The sequence below is a fragment of the Erpetoichthys calabaricus genome, chromosome 6 (genome assembly GCF_900747795.2).
Source record: "Erpetoichthys calabaricus chromosome 6, fErpCal1.3, whole genome shotgun sequence".
NCBI lineage: Eukaryota > Metazoa > Chordata > Cladistia > Polypteriformes > Polypteridae > Erpetoichthys > Erpetoichthys calabaricus.
In genome coordinates, this window is record NC_041399.2 from 17,107,683 (window position 1) to 17,127,406 (window position 19,724).

Sequence of the window (19,724 nt, forward strand, 5' to 3'; positions counted from 1 at the left end):
CTGTAGTGAAAAGGAAACCAACTGCAAAATTTGGCAATATCTACTGCCTACTGTGCACAAGGGATCCATAAATTCTAATTAATATTTAAATTTGTTCCAGCAATGTGTCACAAAAGTGTTACTATGACAAACATAAGTATCAGTGAAACAAAATTTTGAAATGTAGAAGTCCGTTCAATCAGAATTACTTTGAACTCCATATATCATAAAAACAATTAAGATTTTATATAAAACATCCCTGCCACCTTTGTAGTACAGGATAACTCCAAAATAGGCTTCTTTGTAATTTGCCTTCCAAAATTAACTTTTCATCGTTTTGAATGTGGCTTGTAAACGCACACTCTTGCACTTAATTATCATTCATTACAAGAGTGTGCACTGTTACAAGGCTGTTAGCACCAAGAACATGAAACTGAGCTGGGCTTGGCATTGATATACTTTCAGGAACCCAACGCTAGTGAAATGCAACACTTTTAAAAACACAGCCGAGTTTTAACCTCTTTGACTGATTCTGGCAGCCTTCACAGAGAACTGAACATTGACAAGTGAGACATGTATGAAAAACAATTTCAGAGTAATATCTTCCAGACATGTTGAGTAACAGCCAAGAAAGCTACTAATTTTCTTGGCTTGCCTTCTATTGTTACATTTTGCACAGTGTATGTACGGCTGGGCTTTAATTTTCTTAAATTCCATAAACCATGAAGCTAAGGAAGCAACATTAGGTCACAAGACTTCCAGAAAATGCTCTTGTGAACTAGAATGGAATAAGAAGTGATTCATTTTACGATATTTTGGTAAAAATACAAGTGTTTGAGATGGACGATTTCATGTGTGGATTATGGACGTTTTGGTATTGTTTTCTGTTGTCCAATGTTAAGTCTTTCCATGCTGCATAATATCATGAAATTAAAAATCTCTATTGACCATCAGTACAAACTACAGGGTGTAAGTAATATTTAAAATGCATCAATTTTGAGTGCAGTAAGCGATTAAACTGAACAGAGATGTTTTAAAAAAGGGACTTTATGCAGACAAGACAGCCACTGGCAAACTGTAACTAAAAGATGCACTAAAGGGTATTCTCTGATTTGTAAAATGTCTTTTGTAATTTCATCAACAAGGATAAAGATGTCCTATTATATACAGTATTTACATTTTGATTAACACAACACAAATTGATAAAACAAATATAACCAATTGATCAATCACCTTATACAACTACAAATGGTTAAAATTACATTTGAAACCACAGAGTAACACTTTCATTTATACTACAGCCTGGAATTGTTTTATAGTGACAATCAAAAATTTGCTTACAATTTTATTGTTGGATAACCACGTACTCCAAATTCTGAGGCAATATCTAAACAAAAGATAACAAAATTGTTAGCATGCATTTGCTATGAGAATATACAGCAATTGCTGGAAAAGAAAACAATCAAAAAGTAAAGGAAACACGTGCTTTTGTTGTTTTTAAATTTTTTTTTTAAATACACAAAAACTAAGTTATACAGACTATTAAAAGAGAATCAAATATAGTTTTATTCTAACACTAAAGTATTACCATAAAGAATGCCAGGAAAATGTGTTTAATAAGTCTCCTTTCACTGTATTACAGCAGATTTTTCAGGGCACAACATGAAATATGCTGTAGTAACACTAAGTAAGAGATTGTGAGAGAAAAAATAAGGGAAGTTTGCACTTCTTTAATTTGTGTGGAATAAAGAGTAGCTAATGCAATCTTCAGACAAAAAAAAAAAAGTTATGCCACTGAAAAATATAAACATTGAATGGGTAATAATCAACAATTTATTTCTTCTGTAGCCCAAATTCAAACAAGGAGTGCCTCAATGGGCTTTCACATGCCCTGTTTTTTTGACAGACAGTATTGACAGAAGTAGCAGCAGCAAACATTTCCTCTATTGTTTGTATCTCTTGCATTACCAAATTAAATTCAGTTTCATACAGCAATCTTTACTACAGAAACATCACGACTACCGATGCTCCAATCAGGTTTTTAAGGCCGATACCGATTTCATATTATTTGACCGGCCGATTCCAATAAAGATTCTATTTTTTTTCCTTTACCTCTTTAAAAAATTTTACACTAAACTCCTGCATAACCAGACACACAGAAGCCTTATGTCCTCTATTAAAGTGTATTTTTATAATTAAACTATATACCCAGGGTGTTATCTGTTCATTTGTTATTACCCTAAGTTCTTGTCTATAAGCCGTGGCTTATCTAAGGAAAAAAGTTGTGAAAATGAAAAAAATAGAATATCGCCTTATACATAAGTCCGGCTTATACAGTAATCCCTCCTCCATCGCGGGGGTTGCGTTCCAGAGCCACCCGCGAAATAAGAAAATCCGCGAAGTAGAAACCATATGTTTATATGGTTATTTTTATATTGTCATGCTTGGGTCACAGATTTGCGCAGAAACACAGGAGGTTGTAGAGAGACAGGAACGTTAATCAAACACTGCAAACAAACATTTGTCTCTTTTTCAAAAGTTTAAACTGTGCTCCATGACAAGACAGAGATGACAGTTCCGTCTCACAATTAAAAGAATGCAAACATATCTTCCTCTTCAAAGGAGTGAAGCAAACAAATCAATATGTCTGTTTGGCTTTTAAGTATGCGAAGCACCGCGGTACAAAGCTGTTGAAGGCGGCAGCTCACACCCCCTCCGTCAGGAGCAGGAAGAGAGAGAGAAACACAGAGTTTGTTTTTCAGTCAAAAATCAATACGTGCCCTTCGAGCTTTTAAGTATGCGAAGCACTGTGCAGCATGTCTTTTCAGGAATTAGCTTTACAAAAGATAGCAACGTGAAGATAATCTTTCAGCATTTTTAGACGAGCGTCCGTATCGTCTAGGTGTGCAAACAGCCCCCCTGCTCAATCCCCATACGTCAGGATCACAGATAGTCAGCGCAAGAGAGAGAGAAAAGTAAGCAATCTAGCTTCTCAGCTAGCGTCCCTTTTATGAAATCAACTGGGCAAACCAACTGAGGAAGCATGTACCAGAAATTAAAAGACCCATTGTCCGCAGAAATCCGCGAACCAGCAAAAAATCCGCGATATATATTTAAATAAGCTTACATATAAAATCACAATTTAAATGACCGCTACGCGCGCGTGTTGACTCGGCGACGCCCAGAGCAGAAAGAACGCGCTCCGGCCGCTCCAACCGCGCCATGCGGGGAGTGAGAGAGACGCCAATATCTCACACTCTCTCCCCCCTTAAAGAAATTAAATGGGTGTGAGTGAGACCACTGACCTCCCTCCCTTCTATTAGTTATAGGTTATAGTACGTTCGGCTTATCCATGAGTCCGGCTTATCTATGATACGATTTTATTTTAAAATCAAAGTACTTTTCATAATTAAAAGCTGTCATACTGTTATTTTTTCTGTAATGCACCAATCTGAAACAAAGCTTAATTTTAAAAAAGGTAGTTTTTACCATCTAACAATAATAAATATTATATACATATTTTTATATATACAAGTAAAAGACTCGTTTTGCTGTAAGCTAACATTTTTCTTTTTACAATTGAAAATATAAGCTGTTGCACTTAAAACAAACTCACTGTTCAAATGAAAACAGTGTCCATATCTATCTATCTATCTATCTATCTATCTATCTATCTATCTATCTATCTATCTATCTATCTATCTATCTATCTATCTATCTATCTATCTATTTTAACTAAAGAACAAAATAATTAAAGTTCCAGCTATCTATCTTTCTAAAATAAAAAGGTCTGAATTTATTAAAGTAACTTTTCTTGCCATCTAATTGTATAATTGCACAGGATGACTCCTCCGATTTCTTTTTACTCCACTTTCCTTAACGTGAAGGCTAAAATTTCTAATTTCCTCTCGCAAAACAAGCCTCGACTTCCTGGTCTCTGTTTACACACACATACACGCTGAATTCTAACTGTAATACCTGACATAAAGGAGCACTAAAAGTAAATTACCAAAAACTTTGGAAAAGCAGGGTCTGAAAAGATTGTTTATTTGTGATCGACCAATTTACCGATCACCGACCGAGTGTAAATCTTTTAAATATCAGTCACAAAAAAGCAAAATATGTCATTCCCTACTACTGTATTTTTGTGAAATTATTAATTCATTACCAATTAATACAGGTGAAAGGGCTGATGAATTAATAATAAAAAAAAGATACAAAAAAATAGGTGCAAATTCAGTCAGTTGGGAAATTTCAAGAGGTTTAGTGCTTAAGGGTTATATAAAAGGACTCTAAAATAATTCAAAACTAGAACATTAACATAAAAGATAGTTTTTGAATTGTGTATTACTATTCCTTCGAAACAAGAAATAAATGGAGATGAACCACCATGACTTACTCATGATCCAATGAAATCAGCAACCCAAGATGTGACCGTGGCTAAGAAACACTGCCTTACATGGACCCGGCATGCAGATGCAGACTCTAAGATCAGTTTGTGTGACTTTGTACCAGCAGTTCAAGTATGCCTGTCTGTGACCAACAAAGCCTCAATTGCAATGACCTGTACACTTTGTTCTTGACATATGGCCAATTTGACATACAGCCAAATGGAGCTTAAGTTGGTGCATGACTGTATATTTCATTACTACTGTTCAACAGGCTGTTCCATAATGCAAGAAACTGTAAGTCATTATGATGGTTTTACTTTACACATTGCTTTTTTTGAAACATAGAAACATAAGAAATGTGACAAACGACAGGAGACCATTCAGTCCATCAAACTCATTTGTTTAGCTAATAGATAAACTGTGCCATTACCTCATCCATATTTTTTTTTAAAGGTTGTCAAGGTTTCTGCTTCAACTAAACGTCTCGGTAGTTTGTTGCAGAGTCCTACAACTCTTTGTGTAAAGAGGTGCGCTTCCTGACTTCATTTTAAATGCACTTGTCCTCAATTTCCACTGATGTTCAAGAACATGATTCAACCTTAAGCTGAAAGAATGTTTTTGGATCTAATTTATAAATGCCTTTGGGGATTTTAAATACCTCGATTAGATCTCCTGAGTCTTTTCTGCTCGAGACTAAACCGGTTTAATTCCCCAACTCTGTCAGAGTAAGCATGTCCTTGAGTCTTGGGATGCACCTGGTTGCTCTCATCTGCACAGCTTCCAGTGCTGCTATGTCTTTCTTGTACCATGGTAACCGGAACTGCACACAGTACCCTTGAAGCGGTCTTACAAGTGCATTATATAGTTTGAGCATAACATCCCTTGACTTAAATTCAAACAGTTTTAATGATATAATCTAATTTTATCTGCTTTTTTAATTGCTTCTGTGTTTAGTTTAATTGCTTAGTCGAAGACAATTTTGCATTAACATATACCCCTAAATAGAGGTTTCTTCCTGTATGACAGTGTCTCCCATCTTGTATTTGTAATTGATGTTCCTTTGGTGCATGTGCAGCACTTTGTACTTCTCTACCTTAAACTGCAATTTCCGCATGTTCACTCAGTTCTGAAGCTTGTCCAGGTCATTTTGAATTCTTTTTGCTGCCTCCTCAGTGTCTACCATCCTTCCAATTTTAGTGTCATCTGTGAATTGTGCATCAATGTTCATATTGCTTACTACATGTCAATATTGCTGCTACTTCTTTGTCTTGTCTTTGCACGATGTCTTGTCTGGTTTGTGTTTTAATTTTAAATTTTAATTTTTTTTTAATTTATTACTTGCACATCATATTATTACACTGTGGACCCTGAGCTTCGCAATTTCGTCTATCTGTATACTTGTATATGGCTGAGATGACAATAAAGTTCGCTTTGACTTTGAATTTGACAAGTTTGCTAACTATTTCAGATTCAATGTTATTAATATAAATCAGAAAAAATAATGGCCCAAGGACATTCCCCTGACGGACTCCACTGATAACCTTGCTCCATGTGGAGCATTTTATTTGTACTTTTTGTCTCCTGCATAACTGGAGATCCAGTTATGTAGGTTACTTCTGATGCCTTCATCACCAAGTTTCAGAATTCCTCTTTGGTGTGGGACAGTACAAAATGCTTTTTAAAAGTTGAGGTAAATTATGTTGTATGCTTTGTTTTTGTCAGCTATTCCAGTTGCTTTTTCAAAAAAAAAAAAAAAATCTATTAGATTGGTTTGGCAGGACCTTCCTCTCATAAACCCATGCTAGCTGTAATTTAGAATATTATTTTCATTTAAGAAATTTTCAATTTCTTAGTAAAGTTTCCATAATTTTTCATGGTACAGAAATAAGACTAATTGGTCTATAATTACTAGGATGTATTTTGACTACTTTCTTGAGGTCACTTTTGCAACTTTCCAATCCTCAGGTACTTCTGCCTTCTGAAGTGACTGCTGAAAGATGTCATTTATAAATCATTAGGCATCTTTCATTTCTTTCAATACAATTGTTAAAATCCCATCAGGCCCAGGGGTTCATTTGCAATTTATTTCTCATTTTCAATGATTTTTCCATTTGTGTCCTTTAGGTTTCTTAAATTCTGTCTTTTTACTGGAGTAGTACTGAAAAAATTGCATGCTGTTCGTTTTGGATTCTCTCTTTTAATTTGGTTTCTCTTTCGACATTTCAAATTTTTTTTTTTTTTTTTTATCTCTTGCTGTAGCTTCCGGTATTCCTCAATGTTAGAATTATCTGGCTTTTTAAAATTTTTTTGAACAGTGATCTTTTCAGTTTTACTTTTTCAATAATGCTCCTACTTATGCATTTTGGTCGATTCTTTATTTTTTTGGATTTAATGCTTTTCAGAGTAAACTTATTTTGAGCCTGGACCAGAAGATCTCTGAAATGACACCTACTGTCATTATAGTTGCTGAGTTTTTTGCTTTCTCATTTGATAGTTTGTAGATACTTCTCATCCCCATAAAGTTTGCTTTACTCAGGTTATATATCTTTGTTTTGGTGTACATTTGTGTGTTTTCAAAGATTATCTCAAATTTTACCATGCAGTGATCACTGTTTAAAGTATCAGTAACTTCTGCTTTTGTTACTCTGTCTTAATTGTTTGAAAAGATAAGATCTAGCCATGTGTCACCATGTGTTGGGCTGGAGACAAACAGGTTGAAAAAACAGCCATAAGCCATCTGCACCACTCCAGTTTCCTCTTTTGTATTCCTGATAGGGGCTTCCCAATCAAAGTTTGGAAAGATAAAATCACCCATGAATATGAAGTCATCTTTTCTGCACATATACAGTATCTTACCGGATTAAATAATATGTTATTATCTAACATAATTTGTTGGCCAGTAGCAAACACCAACCAGATATCTGCCTTTCTTCCTTCATAACTTAACCGACAGTGACTCTTGACAGTGCCTACATGCCTAAATGCTACCACGTGATTGGCTTAGATATTAGATTAGATATTTGCACTAAGAAGGAGTTAAACAGGTGTACCTAATAAAGTGGCGGGTGAGTGTATATCCTTGTTTAATGCTGGACTTTAACAGGCTAGCCACAGGGGATGCACAAACCAGTGTGTTTCTTCGCGGTCCCAAGCCCGGATCACATCAGGAAGGGCATCTGGTGTAAAATTTTGCCAAATCAATATGCGGACAACAATACAAATTTCCATACCGGATCAGTCGAGCCCTGGGTTAACATCGACCGCCACCAGTACTGTTAGCCAACAGGGTGCTGGCGGAAATTGGGCTACTGTTGGCCGAAGAAGAAGAAGGAGAAGAAGAGGGGGGAGACATGTCCAGAGGCAGGAGGAGAGGAGGAAAGTAAAGAGAGAGTGGAACTGAGGGTAGGAACTTTGAATGTGGGCAGTATGACTGGTAAGGGGAGAGAGTTAGCAGATATGATGGAGAGAAGGAAGGCTGATATATTGTGCGTGCAAGAGACTAAATGGAAGAGGAGTAAGGCCAGGGGGATCAGACGTGGATTCAATTTGTTCTATCATGGTGTGGATGGGAGGAGAAATGGGGTAGGAGTTATTCTGAAGGAACAGTATGTCAGGAGTGTTTTAGAGGTGAAAAGAGTGTCAGGCAGAGTAATGAATATGAAGCTGGAAATTGGAGGTGTGATGATGAATGTTGTTAGTGCATATGCACCGCAAGTTAGGTGTGTGATGGATGAGAAAGAAGATTTTTGAAGTGAGTTGGATGAAGTGATGAACAGTGTACCCAAGGGACAGAACGTAGTGATTGGAGCAGATTTCAATGGGCATGTTGGTGAAGGGAACAGAGGAGACGAGGAGGTGATGGGTAGGTATGGTGTCAAGGGGAGGAATGAAGAAGGTCAGAGGATAGAGGATTTTGCCAAAAGGATGGATATGGTTGTGGTGAATACGTATTTTAAGAAGAGGGAGGAACATAGGGTTACGTACAATAGTGGAGGAAGATGCACACAGGTAGATTACATCCTATGCAGAAGAGTTGATCTGAAGGAGATTGAAGACTGCAAAGTGGTGGCAGGGGAAAGTGTAGTTAAGCAGCATTGGATAGTGGTCTGTAGGATGACGTTGGAGATCAAGAAGAGGAAGAGAGTGAGGGCAGAGCCAAGGATCAAATAGTGGAAGATGAAAAAGGAAGACTGCAAGGTTGAGTTTAGGGAGGAGGGGAGACAGGCACTGGATGGCAGTGAAGAGTTACCAGACAGCTGGGAAACTACAGCAGGTGTAGTAAGGGTGACAGCAAGAAGGGTGCCTGGCGTGACATCTGGAAGGAGGAAAAGGAAACCTTGTTTTGGAATGAGGAAATACAGGAGAGTATACAGAGGAAAAGGATGGCAAAGAAGAAGTAGGATAGTCAGAGAGATGCAGAAAGTAGACAAGAGTACAAGGAGATAAGGCGCAAGGTGAAGAGAGAGGTGGCGAAAGCTAAAAAAAAGGCGTATGATGAGTTGTATGAGAGGTTGGACACTAAGGAGGGAGAAAAGGACCTGTACCAATTGGCTAGACAGAGGGACCGAGCTGGGAAAGATGTGCAGCAGGTTAGGGTGATAAAGGATAAAGATGGACACATACTCACAAGCGAGGAGAGTGTGTTGAGCAGATGGAAAGAGTACTTTGGGAGGCTGATGATGAGAACGAGAGAGAGAAGAGGTTGGATGATGTGGAGATAGTGAATCAGGAAATGCAACGGATTAGCAAGTAGGAAGTAAGGACAGCTATGAAGAGGCTGAAAAATGGAAAGGCCGTTGGTCCAGATGACATACCTATGGAAGCATTGAGGTGTTTCGGAGAGATGGCAGTGGTGTTTTTAAACAGATTGTTTAATGGAATCTTGGAAAGTGAGAGCATGCCTGAGGAGTGGAGAAGTGTACTGGTGCCGATATTTAAGAATAAGGGGGATGTGCAGGACTGCAGTAACTACAGGGGAATAAAATTGATGTTGATGGAGAAGTTTAGAGAAGGCCAGAAGGAGTTGCATTGCGTCTTTGTGGACCTGGAGAAAGCATATGACAGGGTGCCTGGAGAGGAGTTGTGGTATTGTATGAGGAAGTTGGGAGTGGCAGAGAAGTATGTAAGAGTTGTACAGGATATGAACGAGGGAAGTGTGACAGTAGTGAGGTCTGCGGTAGGAGTGACGGATGCATTCAAGTTGGAGGTGGGATTACATCAGGGATTGGCTCTGAGCCCTTTCTTATTTGCAATGATGATGGGCAGGTTGACAGACGAGATTAGCCAGGAGTCCCCGTGGACTATGATGGCTGCTGATGACATTGTGATCTGTATTGATAGTAGGGAGCAGGTTGAGGAGACCATGGAGAGGTGGAGATATGCTCTAGAGAGGAGAGGAATGAAGGTCAGTAGGAACAAGACAGAATATATGTGTGTAAATGAGAGGGAGGTCAGTGGAATGGTGAAGATGCAGGGAGTAGAGTTGGCGAAGGTGGAGGAGTTTAAATACTTGGGATCAACAGTACAGAGTAATGAAGATTGTTGAAGAGAGGTGAAAAAGAGTGCAGGCAGGGTGGAATGGGTGGAGAAGAGTGTCAAGAATAATTTGTGACAGACAGGTATCACCAAGAGTGAAAGGGAAGGTCTACAGGGCAGTAGTGAGACCAGCTATGTTATATGGGTTGGAGATGGTGGCACTGACCAGAAAGCAGGAGACAGAGCTGGAGGAGGAAGAGTTAAAGATGCTAAGATTTGCACTGGGTGTGATGAGGATGGATAGGATTAGAAATGAGTACATTAGAGGGTCAGCTCAAGTTGGACGGTTGGGAGACAAAGTCAGAGAGGCGAGATTGCGTTGGTTTGGACATGTGCAGAGGAGAGATGCTGGGTATATTAGGAGAAGGACGCTAAGGATAGAGCTGCCAGGAAAGAGGAAAAGAGGAAGGCCTAAGCGAAGGTTTATGGATGTGGTGAGAGAGGACATGCAGGTGATGGTTGTGACAAAAAAAGATGCAGAGGACAGAAAAGATATGGAAGATGATGATCCGCTGTGGCAACCCCTAACGGGAGCAGCCGAAGGAAGAACAACAACAAGCTAATATTAACTGATATTAGTGTTCAAAAACTTCATTTGGGCTTTAATTTACATCAGTAGATATTTTTAGCAAACGTTTCTTCCAAATGTATGGGAGGTAGTTTTAGAACACCACACTCCACCTACATACAGTATGTGGCTATGGCGGACGCAGTGCAGTAAATCTCATTTGTGTGGATGGGGGGTATCCACTAACATTTTGAAAAATGAAATTAGGATCACTTTTTAATAAAGGATTGCACATTTCTATTATCATATTCAATATTTAAACAAGAAATGTTGGTAAGAGATTCTGAAATTTTAAGCTTATTACAGCATTCTACACTGACTAGGCTCTGTTACCTGCTGTCATCCGGTAAATATTGCAAAAGTGAGTTCAACAGTGATTTTAAATTTTTGAATTAATCTAATCTGGATTAGGCGCCCTTCTTTAGTTTTGGTTTTTAGCATGGTGAATTATAAACTCAGCACATCATTTACTTCATTCTTGGTTCTTTCAAAGAAAGTTTATGGCCCTGATGGGTGTGTACTTTCCAAATGGGAAAGTCAATTCTCAAGATCATAAATTTTTTGACATGATTAACAAGCCAAGTCAGAAACATCAGAAAAGAAACCTTTAAAGATACTAAAATAAAGCAGCATTCGGGATCTGAGAAGGGATGATGACAGCAGACTGGTGCTAGTAACTGCAGGTGCTATAGAGCAAGAAATAAAAATATAATCTAGGTGAGATTAAGAAATAAACCTGGAAAATGTTTATCAATCTATTATTTGTTCATAACATTTGGCTCCACATTTTTTTTAATGTAACAGATTTTAATCTGTGTTTTCTATTTTAGAGACTAGTGAGAGTTTTGTACCTTCAAGTGTTGCTTTTATAAACGTGTCATCTGTCAAAGAATTCTGTGAACAGGAGACTGCCTATACCTTCACACTTAACACATTGGAAAAAGTCTGCAGCTTCAGTGAAAGCTACTTTAGAGTGTTTCCTGATTTTAATAAATGTTTTTCTTTCACGGAAATTCAAATGCGAGTTTGGGTATAAATGTCCTCCAAGCCAAACAACAACTGGCATAGCAAAGGACGATTCTGACAGTATTATATTCATAGCTCTTTTCCGTGACCACAACCAATAAAACAGTAAACAAATGAGCAATAATAAAAATTTAAATTATTTAAAAGCTTACAGGGAAGGATGCAGCACAAAATGCTGTACTGCAAAATATTTAAGCATATTTAAAAATAAACACATCAAAAGCAAAAAGAAAAACAAAACAGTGAAAAAGCAACATATACACATACATTAATTATTTTTAGCATTGGACAGTAAATGAGAAATTAGCTGATAAAAGGGTCAATACTTATTAAACGAAGAGGGCTGTGTGCACCATATAGCTTCAAAGCTTAAAATGTCCCTATAAATCCCACACTTTTTTTAATATGTGAAAATTACATAATTATTAATTCAAGTAAACTGGGTAGGATCTTATGGTTAAGATAAAAATGATGGGGAAACAAAGAAACTAACAAATGGGAAATAATTTCAGCAATGTTCCCGACTCTGTAGTCTACATCCTATATTATCTACTTGAAAAAGAGCAGATTTTCTTTTATTTTCGAGCAGAGCAGTCTTTTAATTAGGTTCATAAAAGGCAAGACATATTTAATGTCTACTACTTTTTGTAACTGCTGATATACTTCCAAAATGTACTCATTATATCTACATCTTCTCCTGCAATACTGGCAATGCAAACAATTTGAATAGCAGAAAAAATGGGAAGCCATGCAAGTTTACATGTGCAAGTGCCATTCCAGTTGAGGACCAAGGCTTCCACTGTAGAAATCTCATCAGAAAACAAAAGTATTCTATGCTGCTGCTTTTAAATTTAATTGATACAGAAACTAAATTTGACCGTTTTTAATGAATAATTTGTCAGCTCTATCATCCCGTTACCTTTCATTGTATTTTTAAAAGAAAGCTTTTCTGAAGACAGTGGTTCTGCTAAGGAACATGAAGAAAGTGCAGGTCATATATAGGCTGATAGCACACGAAAGGATGTGAGATTAGAATACATTTACAATCTCTGTACACCCTAAAGAAAGCTGTTAAAGATACTGTATCTTCACACAGATCAAAAATAAACACCACAGGCAATTATAACAATTCTAAAAATAAAAATAATTTGAGAAATAAATAACATGGATACTATTACAGGCCTTAAATGACCTCTTGGGCACAGCCATCAGCAGTGTGTCTGTTTGCGGAGAGAGTGTCGACCTTGTTGAGAAGTTTACTTACCATGGCAGTGACATTCATGTCTCTGGTGACTCTTCCTATGAAGTCAGTTGACGCATTGGGAGAGCATGGGGGGAGGGGTCATAAGGTCGCTGGAAAGGGGTGTGTGGCACTCCTGATATCTATGCAAAAGGATGAAGGTCCAAGTCTTTAGAGTCCTGGTGCTTCCTGTCTTGCTATATGGTTGTGAGACATGGACGCTATCCAGTGACCTGAGACGAAGACTGGACTCCTTTGGTACTGTGTCTCTTCAGAGAATCCTTGGGTACTGTTGGTTTGACTTTGTGTCGAATGAGCGGTTGCTCATCGAGTCCCGAATGAGGCACATTACCTGCATTGTGAGGGAGCGTCAGTTACGGCACTACGGCCATGTGGCGTGTTTCCCCGAGGAAGATCCAGCTCGTAAGATTCTCACTGTTGGGAACCCGAGTGGCTGGACCAGGCCAAGGGGTCGCCCACGTAACACCTGGCTGCGACAGATACAGGGTAATTTCCGGAAGGTTGGACTGGAACGCATGTCTGCCTGGGGGGTTGAGGAGTTGTTTCGTCGTGTAGTGGGTGCGGCAACGCACTGTACCAGTGCATGCTCCCCAACTTGACTTGACTATTACAATTGTGCTGAACAATTATGCTTCATTACCCAAAAGCTACAGCATTCTAATCTGAAACACCTTTTAGTCCAACTCTCATGAACTTAAACACTAACAGGCTGTATGGAGGAAACACAAATGATTGTTAATGGCACAAGGCAGCAATGTCATTTCGAGTAAAGCAGCTCTATGGACTGAAGTGTATTACAAGCTATGAAAGTATTTTTGTCACAGAGAAAAGGTTTGGGTCCTTTAATGAAAAGGTGATAAACACCCATGGGCATTGCAACATTTTGCATCATTACATAGTCTATACATAAGACAAATCTTTTCTTTTAAAACCGCAACAAAAAATATTTTAGCAAATTAGTAACAACGTTCGACTGTAACATGAAATGTACAGTATAATAATAAAACTGAAGCCCATGTCTGAGGAGAAAAAGAAAATGATATTCACAATCAACATAAGATGAAAATTAAAGAAAAAATAATTGTCAATAAAAGCCTTTTTGACTAGACGCAAGAGTTTTACAGCCAGATATGAGGATTGCTTGCATCTCTCAGACTGATGGACAAAATGACTACAGATCCACATTGTATGGAAAAACTCATCACAAACTTCAAAAGACTGTTAGACAGTTATCTTATCCAAAGATCTTCACCATACATTGCTCTTCTCTCTTGTTAACTGAACCTTAGCCTGAAGGAGTCTGATTTTTTTACATTTAAGATTTCTCACTTAAAGAATTACCAATGTTGTTTCTTGTCCTAGTGTGTATATAAACACAGGGAACTCCAGTTTCTGCAGTACATCTTGCCTGAAGAAGGGGCCTGAGTTGCCTCGAAAGCTTGCATATTGTAATCACTTTAGTTTGTTTGTTTGTTTGTTCTTTGTTTCGCCTTATACAATTTCTTGTATTAGGAATTTGGTAGTTTTCGCATACCCCTTGGGGTCAGAGCGCAGGGTCAGCCATAGTACAGCGCCCCTGGAGCAATTACAGGTTAAGGGCCTTGCTCAAGGGCCCAGCAGAGCAGTGGCCTTTTTTTGGCAGTGACGGGGATTCGAACCTGTAACCTTCGGAATACCAGCGCAGCTCCTTAGCCTCAGAGCCACCACTCCGGCCTTGTTAGCCTTAGTTAGCCAATAAAAGGGGTCATTTTGCTTGACTTTTCACTACATTCATAATGGCTAACACGGTACAACACCCTAGTACTTTGAAACTTCTGAAAGGCTTGTGATTATACTGCAGTACACCATTGAAACATCTGACGAAAAGATCTAAAAACATTGAAGCAGCAAACTTTGTGAAAACCAATACTTGTACAGTCGTGGTCAAAAGATTTGAGAATGACCCATTCTTAACCAGAATAAAAAACAATATACATTGGGTGAAATAAGTATTGAATGTGTCAGTAAACATATTTCCAATGAGACTATTCACATAAAATTCTCATTAAACATTGGTTTTAACTCAAAAAAATCCATAAATAAAGAATTCCCAACATTAAAGGTCATAAATTAAGGCAAATGAAATAAAGTGGAATGACACTTATTGAAACATATTGAACACAGTAATTTAATACTTAGTGGAGAAGCCTTTGTTTCAATTTGTTTTTGCATTTTTTTGGCTTAATTCTTTCAATGATCAAAGACAATAACGGGAGCTTGCTCATTATCACCCGAGAATCCATTTTTCCCCCACTTTATTATACTTTACCAGTAAACCCCCGATTCTCTAATGAATCGCAAATAAACGCATGGCAATCACTCTGTGTGTCATATAATCATTGGAAGGATGACAGATGAGGGAGGGTGGGAGTGTTGTGGGAGGTTACGGATTTAATTAAATACATATATATGTATGTATATGAAGGCACGGCAATCAGTCTGTGTTTCATACAATCGTTGGAGGGATGACACACGATGGAGGGTGGGATTGCTTTGGGAGGTTATGGATTTAATGAAATACATATATATGCACATACATTAATATATTGTAATTACAATAGAAGTATAATTGTTATTAATGTTGTTGAGTTGTCGCACATATATGTATGAAATATATTTCAGTGTAGAAGCGCGTTGTAGGCGCCTGCATTCATTGTGTCTATCCATTCGGGATCGTGTGTGTATTTCCCTTAGTTCAGCGGTTTCGTTTTGGAGCCGTGACTCCGTTAGCTATATGTCGTTTACTGTTATGAATTATAATGGCACTTACGTTTAATGCGGAGCGTTCGTTTATTGTGTTTATCCATCTACTCTTGTCTCTGTGTTTTCTGTGGCTTATTATTACTGTATAGGCGCTTGCGTTGTAGGTGCCAGCGTACATATGCTGTGTAGTGTGGACGTGTGGGGTTTCCGTACTGTAATACTGGAATGCGATTGAAATATGCGCTGAATATTGTCATTTCTGTTGTTAGTTGGTTTGAGCCGTGACTCCTTTCGCAAGCGAGTTGTAGGCGCGCGCGTGGACCTTTGCTTTGAGCCGTAACTCCTTTCGCAAGCGCATTGTAGGCGCGCTCACAGCATGGATCTTTGGTTTGAGCCGCGCGCGTTGTCACAGCATGGACCTTTGGGGATTCTGTACATCCGGTGAGCCCTGCGCCCCACGGTTTGAGACGTGAATCCTTTCATTGTTGAGCCGTGACTCCTTTCGCAAGCGCATTGTAGGCGCGCGCGTTGTCACAGCATGGACCTTTGGTTTGAGCCCGTGAATCCTTTCGTTTTTAAGCCATGACTCTTGGTTTGAGCCGCGCGCGTTGTCACAGCATGGACCTTTGGGGATTCCGTACATCCGGTGAGCCATGCGATTGAAATATGCGCTGAATATTGTCGTTTCTGTTGTTAGTTGGTGAGCCCTGCACCCCACGGTTTGAGACATGAATCCTTGCGTTTTTGAGCTGTTACTCCTATAGTAGGCACGTTGTAGGCGCGTGCTTTGTCACAGCATGGACCTATGCGGTGGTGTGGGCAGTCGTGTCCAGGCAGCCGTACAACCTGGCGTGCACACTTTACCTGAGGTGTAGCTGACAGGTCGTAGTCTCGTTTCTGCGTTTTCTTTGGTTTGAGCCGTGACTCCTTTCGCAAGCGCGTTGTAGGCGCGCGCGTTGTCACAGCATGGACCTTTGGTTTGAGTAGTGACTCCTTTCGCAAGCATGTTTTAGGCGCGCACGTTGTCAGTACATCCGGTGAGCCCTGCGCCCATCCGGTTTACAACCTTCGGTTAGTAATATGGACAAGAACATGTTTTAAAATAAACTGGTTGCAGATGAACTGAGCAATGAAAAAAGTTCCAATGTTATTTCTGTGGTGAATTCTTTAAGAGGTACTGTACAGAGCAGTTTTACATTTCAAACAACATTTTAAATTGTATTTAGTCTCGCATATTCCTTTACAACTCTGCAAAAGTGCTACAACTAATATAATTTTCACCTCTTCCCCTTTGTCTGTACAGTATACTAAAGAAGTTCATGAAAGACCAATTTTACTACTGTTGAATTTGAAAGTGCAAATTAATCCCTTTGTCTCATATTTGATGCTGTGATTTAATAAAATGTCATTGATGTTATGCAAGTGGAAAAACTACTAAGAGCTAAAATGCTGCAGTGGGATTTAGAAGACGTTTTGTGTTTCTAGATTATATAACCTATTTGCATCAACATACTGTATACTATTGCAAAGTTGTGATGATGACATTGTGATCTGTAGCGATAGTAGGTAGCAGGTTGTGGAGACCCTGGAGAGGTGGACATATGCTCTAGACAGGAGAGGAATGAAGGTCAGTAGGAACAAGACAGAATTCATGTGTGTGAATGAGAGGGAAGTCAGGGGAATGGTGAGGATGAGGGAGTAGAGTTGGCGAAGATGGATGAGTTTAAATACTTGGGATCAACAGTACAGAGTAATGGGAATTGTGGAAGAGAGGTGAAAAAGAGTGTAGGCAGGGTGGAATGGTTGGAGAAGAGTGTCAGGAGTAATTTGTGACAGACAGGTATGAGCAAGAGTGAAAGGGAAGGTCTACAGGATGGAGTGGTGGCTCTGAGGCTAGGGATCTGCACTGGCAATCGGAAGGTTGCCGGTTCGAATCCCGTAAAATGCCAAAAGGGACTCTGCTCTGTTGGGCCCTTGAGCAAGGCCCTAAACCTGCAACTGCTGAGCGCTTTGAGTAGTGAGAAAAGAGCTATATAAATGCAAAGAATTCTTCTTATTATTAGCTGTTATATGGGTTGGAGACGGTGGCACTGACTAGAACGCAGGAGACAGAGCTGGAAGTAGCAGAGTTAAAGAAATTAAGATTTGCATTGAGTGTGACGAGGATGGACAGGATTAGAAATGAGGACATTAGAGGGTCAGCTCAAGTTGGACGGTTGGGAGACAAAGTCAGAGAGGCGAGATTGCGCAGGTTTGGACGTGTGCAGAGGAGAGATGCTGGGTATACTGGGAGAAGGATGCCAAGGATAGAGCTGCCAGGGAAGAGGAAAAGAGGAAGGCCTAAGCAAAGGTTTATGGATGTGGTGAGAGAGGACATGCAGGTGATGGGTGTAACAGAACAAGATGATGAGGACAGAAAGATATGGAAGAAGATGATCCGCTGTGGCAACCCCTAACGGGAGCAGCCAAAAGAAGAATGAGATACTATTGCAAAGTTAAGAGCGTTCGACAATTCAAAAGCTCAGTTTCTGTATTAGCTCTTCCAGCTAAACTTTAATTTAAAAATTTTGAAAGCACCACACAATAAGCACAGAAATGCAGTATTATTATAGTAAAATATAAAAGCAAACTAAAAGAAAGAAGAATAGCAAATAAAACTGCCCATTGGGCCTTATTTTCAGATTGTATTTTGCAATATCATGCCAAGAAGAAAACAATATTAATTTACTACCTCAGGAAGTAAAAAAAAAAAAAAAACTTAACTGCTAAGAAGCACTGTATGCTTAACAGGAAAGATTCTGGCTAATGGTTGTGGTTTGCAATATGCAACATGTTCCTCGGGCCCTGTCTCTAGCACTCTCCTACAAATATATTACCACTGCTGTGGAAGCTCTTTATCATTTTAGACTTCTTTCTCACTCTCTCCAATTTGTCAGTCCTTTAACAAAATCCTTGAGCATTTGTTTTCCGCCAAATCAGTCTTCAGATAACCATCTTAAAATGAATCCAATCAAATGTTACAGTCCAGCTCATTATTGAGACTGCTGTGACAAGAGTGACTAATGCTACACTGAGGACAGCTGTTGTGGGTTGTGAGTGTAGCATTTAACGTGACAAATCATGTCAATTCTGCTTAGCAAAATGCTGAGAGTGGCCACTTTATTGCATACATCTAACAATGTACTGGTCTACCATTACCTCTCAAGGGAGCCTGGAATTGTCATTGCATGGACTCTCACATATGTTGTTGAAAACATGGCAAATGGTCCAGCTTAATCCAATTTGCCCAATGGGTGTTCCAAACTACCTGGAGGTGGATTTCAACTTCTGAGAACTTACTCCATTTTATGCAAAGATGCTTGAGTGGTGTCACACAAATGCACATGGGAGGCAGCTAAACAAAGGGATAATTCCATGCCAGACCAAGGAGCGGCAGGGTGCACTAATCCTGTGTCTTTTTCATCGGCAGACCAATTACGGGAAATTTCACCTGGATTCGAGGACGTCACTTCCGGTTCCGGCCCCAATGACATCCTTTCCCCTGCCTGGCTTTAAAACCGCCATCTTTGCCTGTTATGATAGTTCTATTGTTGGACTGAAGTCTGTTGAAACACTATTCTATGGAACCAACCTTTCAATTTTGGCAGCCTTATTCAAGTATACGGGCGGCTACCCCCAAACCTCTTCCTGCGTCTGTCCAATCTTTTCATAATGGGCTTGATCTGGCAACTGTCGAGGTCACATCATCTCATTACTACTAGATAGGAACACCATTGTATAAGTTCATCTGCAATGTTCAGATACACAGTGGGCTTTACATGCTACACCCATTACAATGTCACACATTTTTACCACGTAGGATCACAGCAGGGTTTCAATGTAGTCTTCCCCATGTCTGAGAAAAGCGCTATATAAATGTAACAAATTATTATTATTATTATTATTATTATTATTATGATGTCTTGGTACTTCTTTCAGAAAAAACTGGAATTCATGAGACAATTTTCCCAATCACTGACAGGACTGCCATATTAAAATTAGTGATGCTCCAATATTGTCCACCAATCAGCCGATGTCCACTCCAAAGGACTATCAAGAGATTAGTAAATCGACCAATCCCAAAAACAGGCAGACATCAAAGCAGAGAGTAGACCACAACATTGGATTTTATATTAAATAATGTACAGTATTAAGCCGAGAAAAAAAATCTGTGGAGTCATCT

General features: G+C 39.1%; 1 protein-coding gene across 3 annotated transcripts in view; it reads right to left on the minus strand.

The window, feature by feature from the left end:
• Positions 1–19,724, minus strand: part of LOC114653862 (protein disulfide-isomerase TMX3-like) — a 1,157,775-nt gene that overhangs the window by 66,689 nt on the left and 1,071,362 nt on the right. For 2 of the 3 annotated variants that reach the window (XM_051929281.1, XM_051929279.1), the window contains one exon: positions 1,321–1,366. Coding sequence is in view for 2 of the 3 variants with exons in the window: in XM_051929279.1 (XP_051785239.1) it covers positions 1,321–1,366 (46 nt within the window). In the remaining variant the exon portion in view is untranslated. Of the gene's footprint in view, positions 1–1,320; positions 1,367–4,378; positions 4,402–19,724 lie in introns of those variants that run through there. The other variant, XM_051929280.1, reaches the window with a different exon arrangement.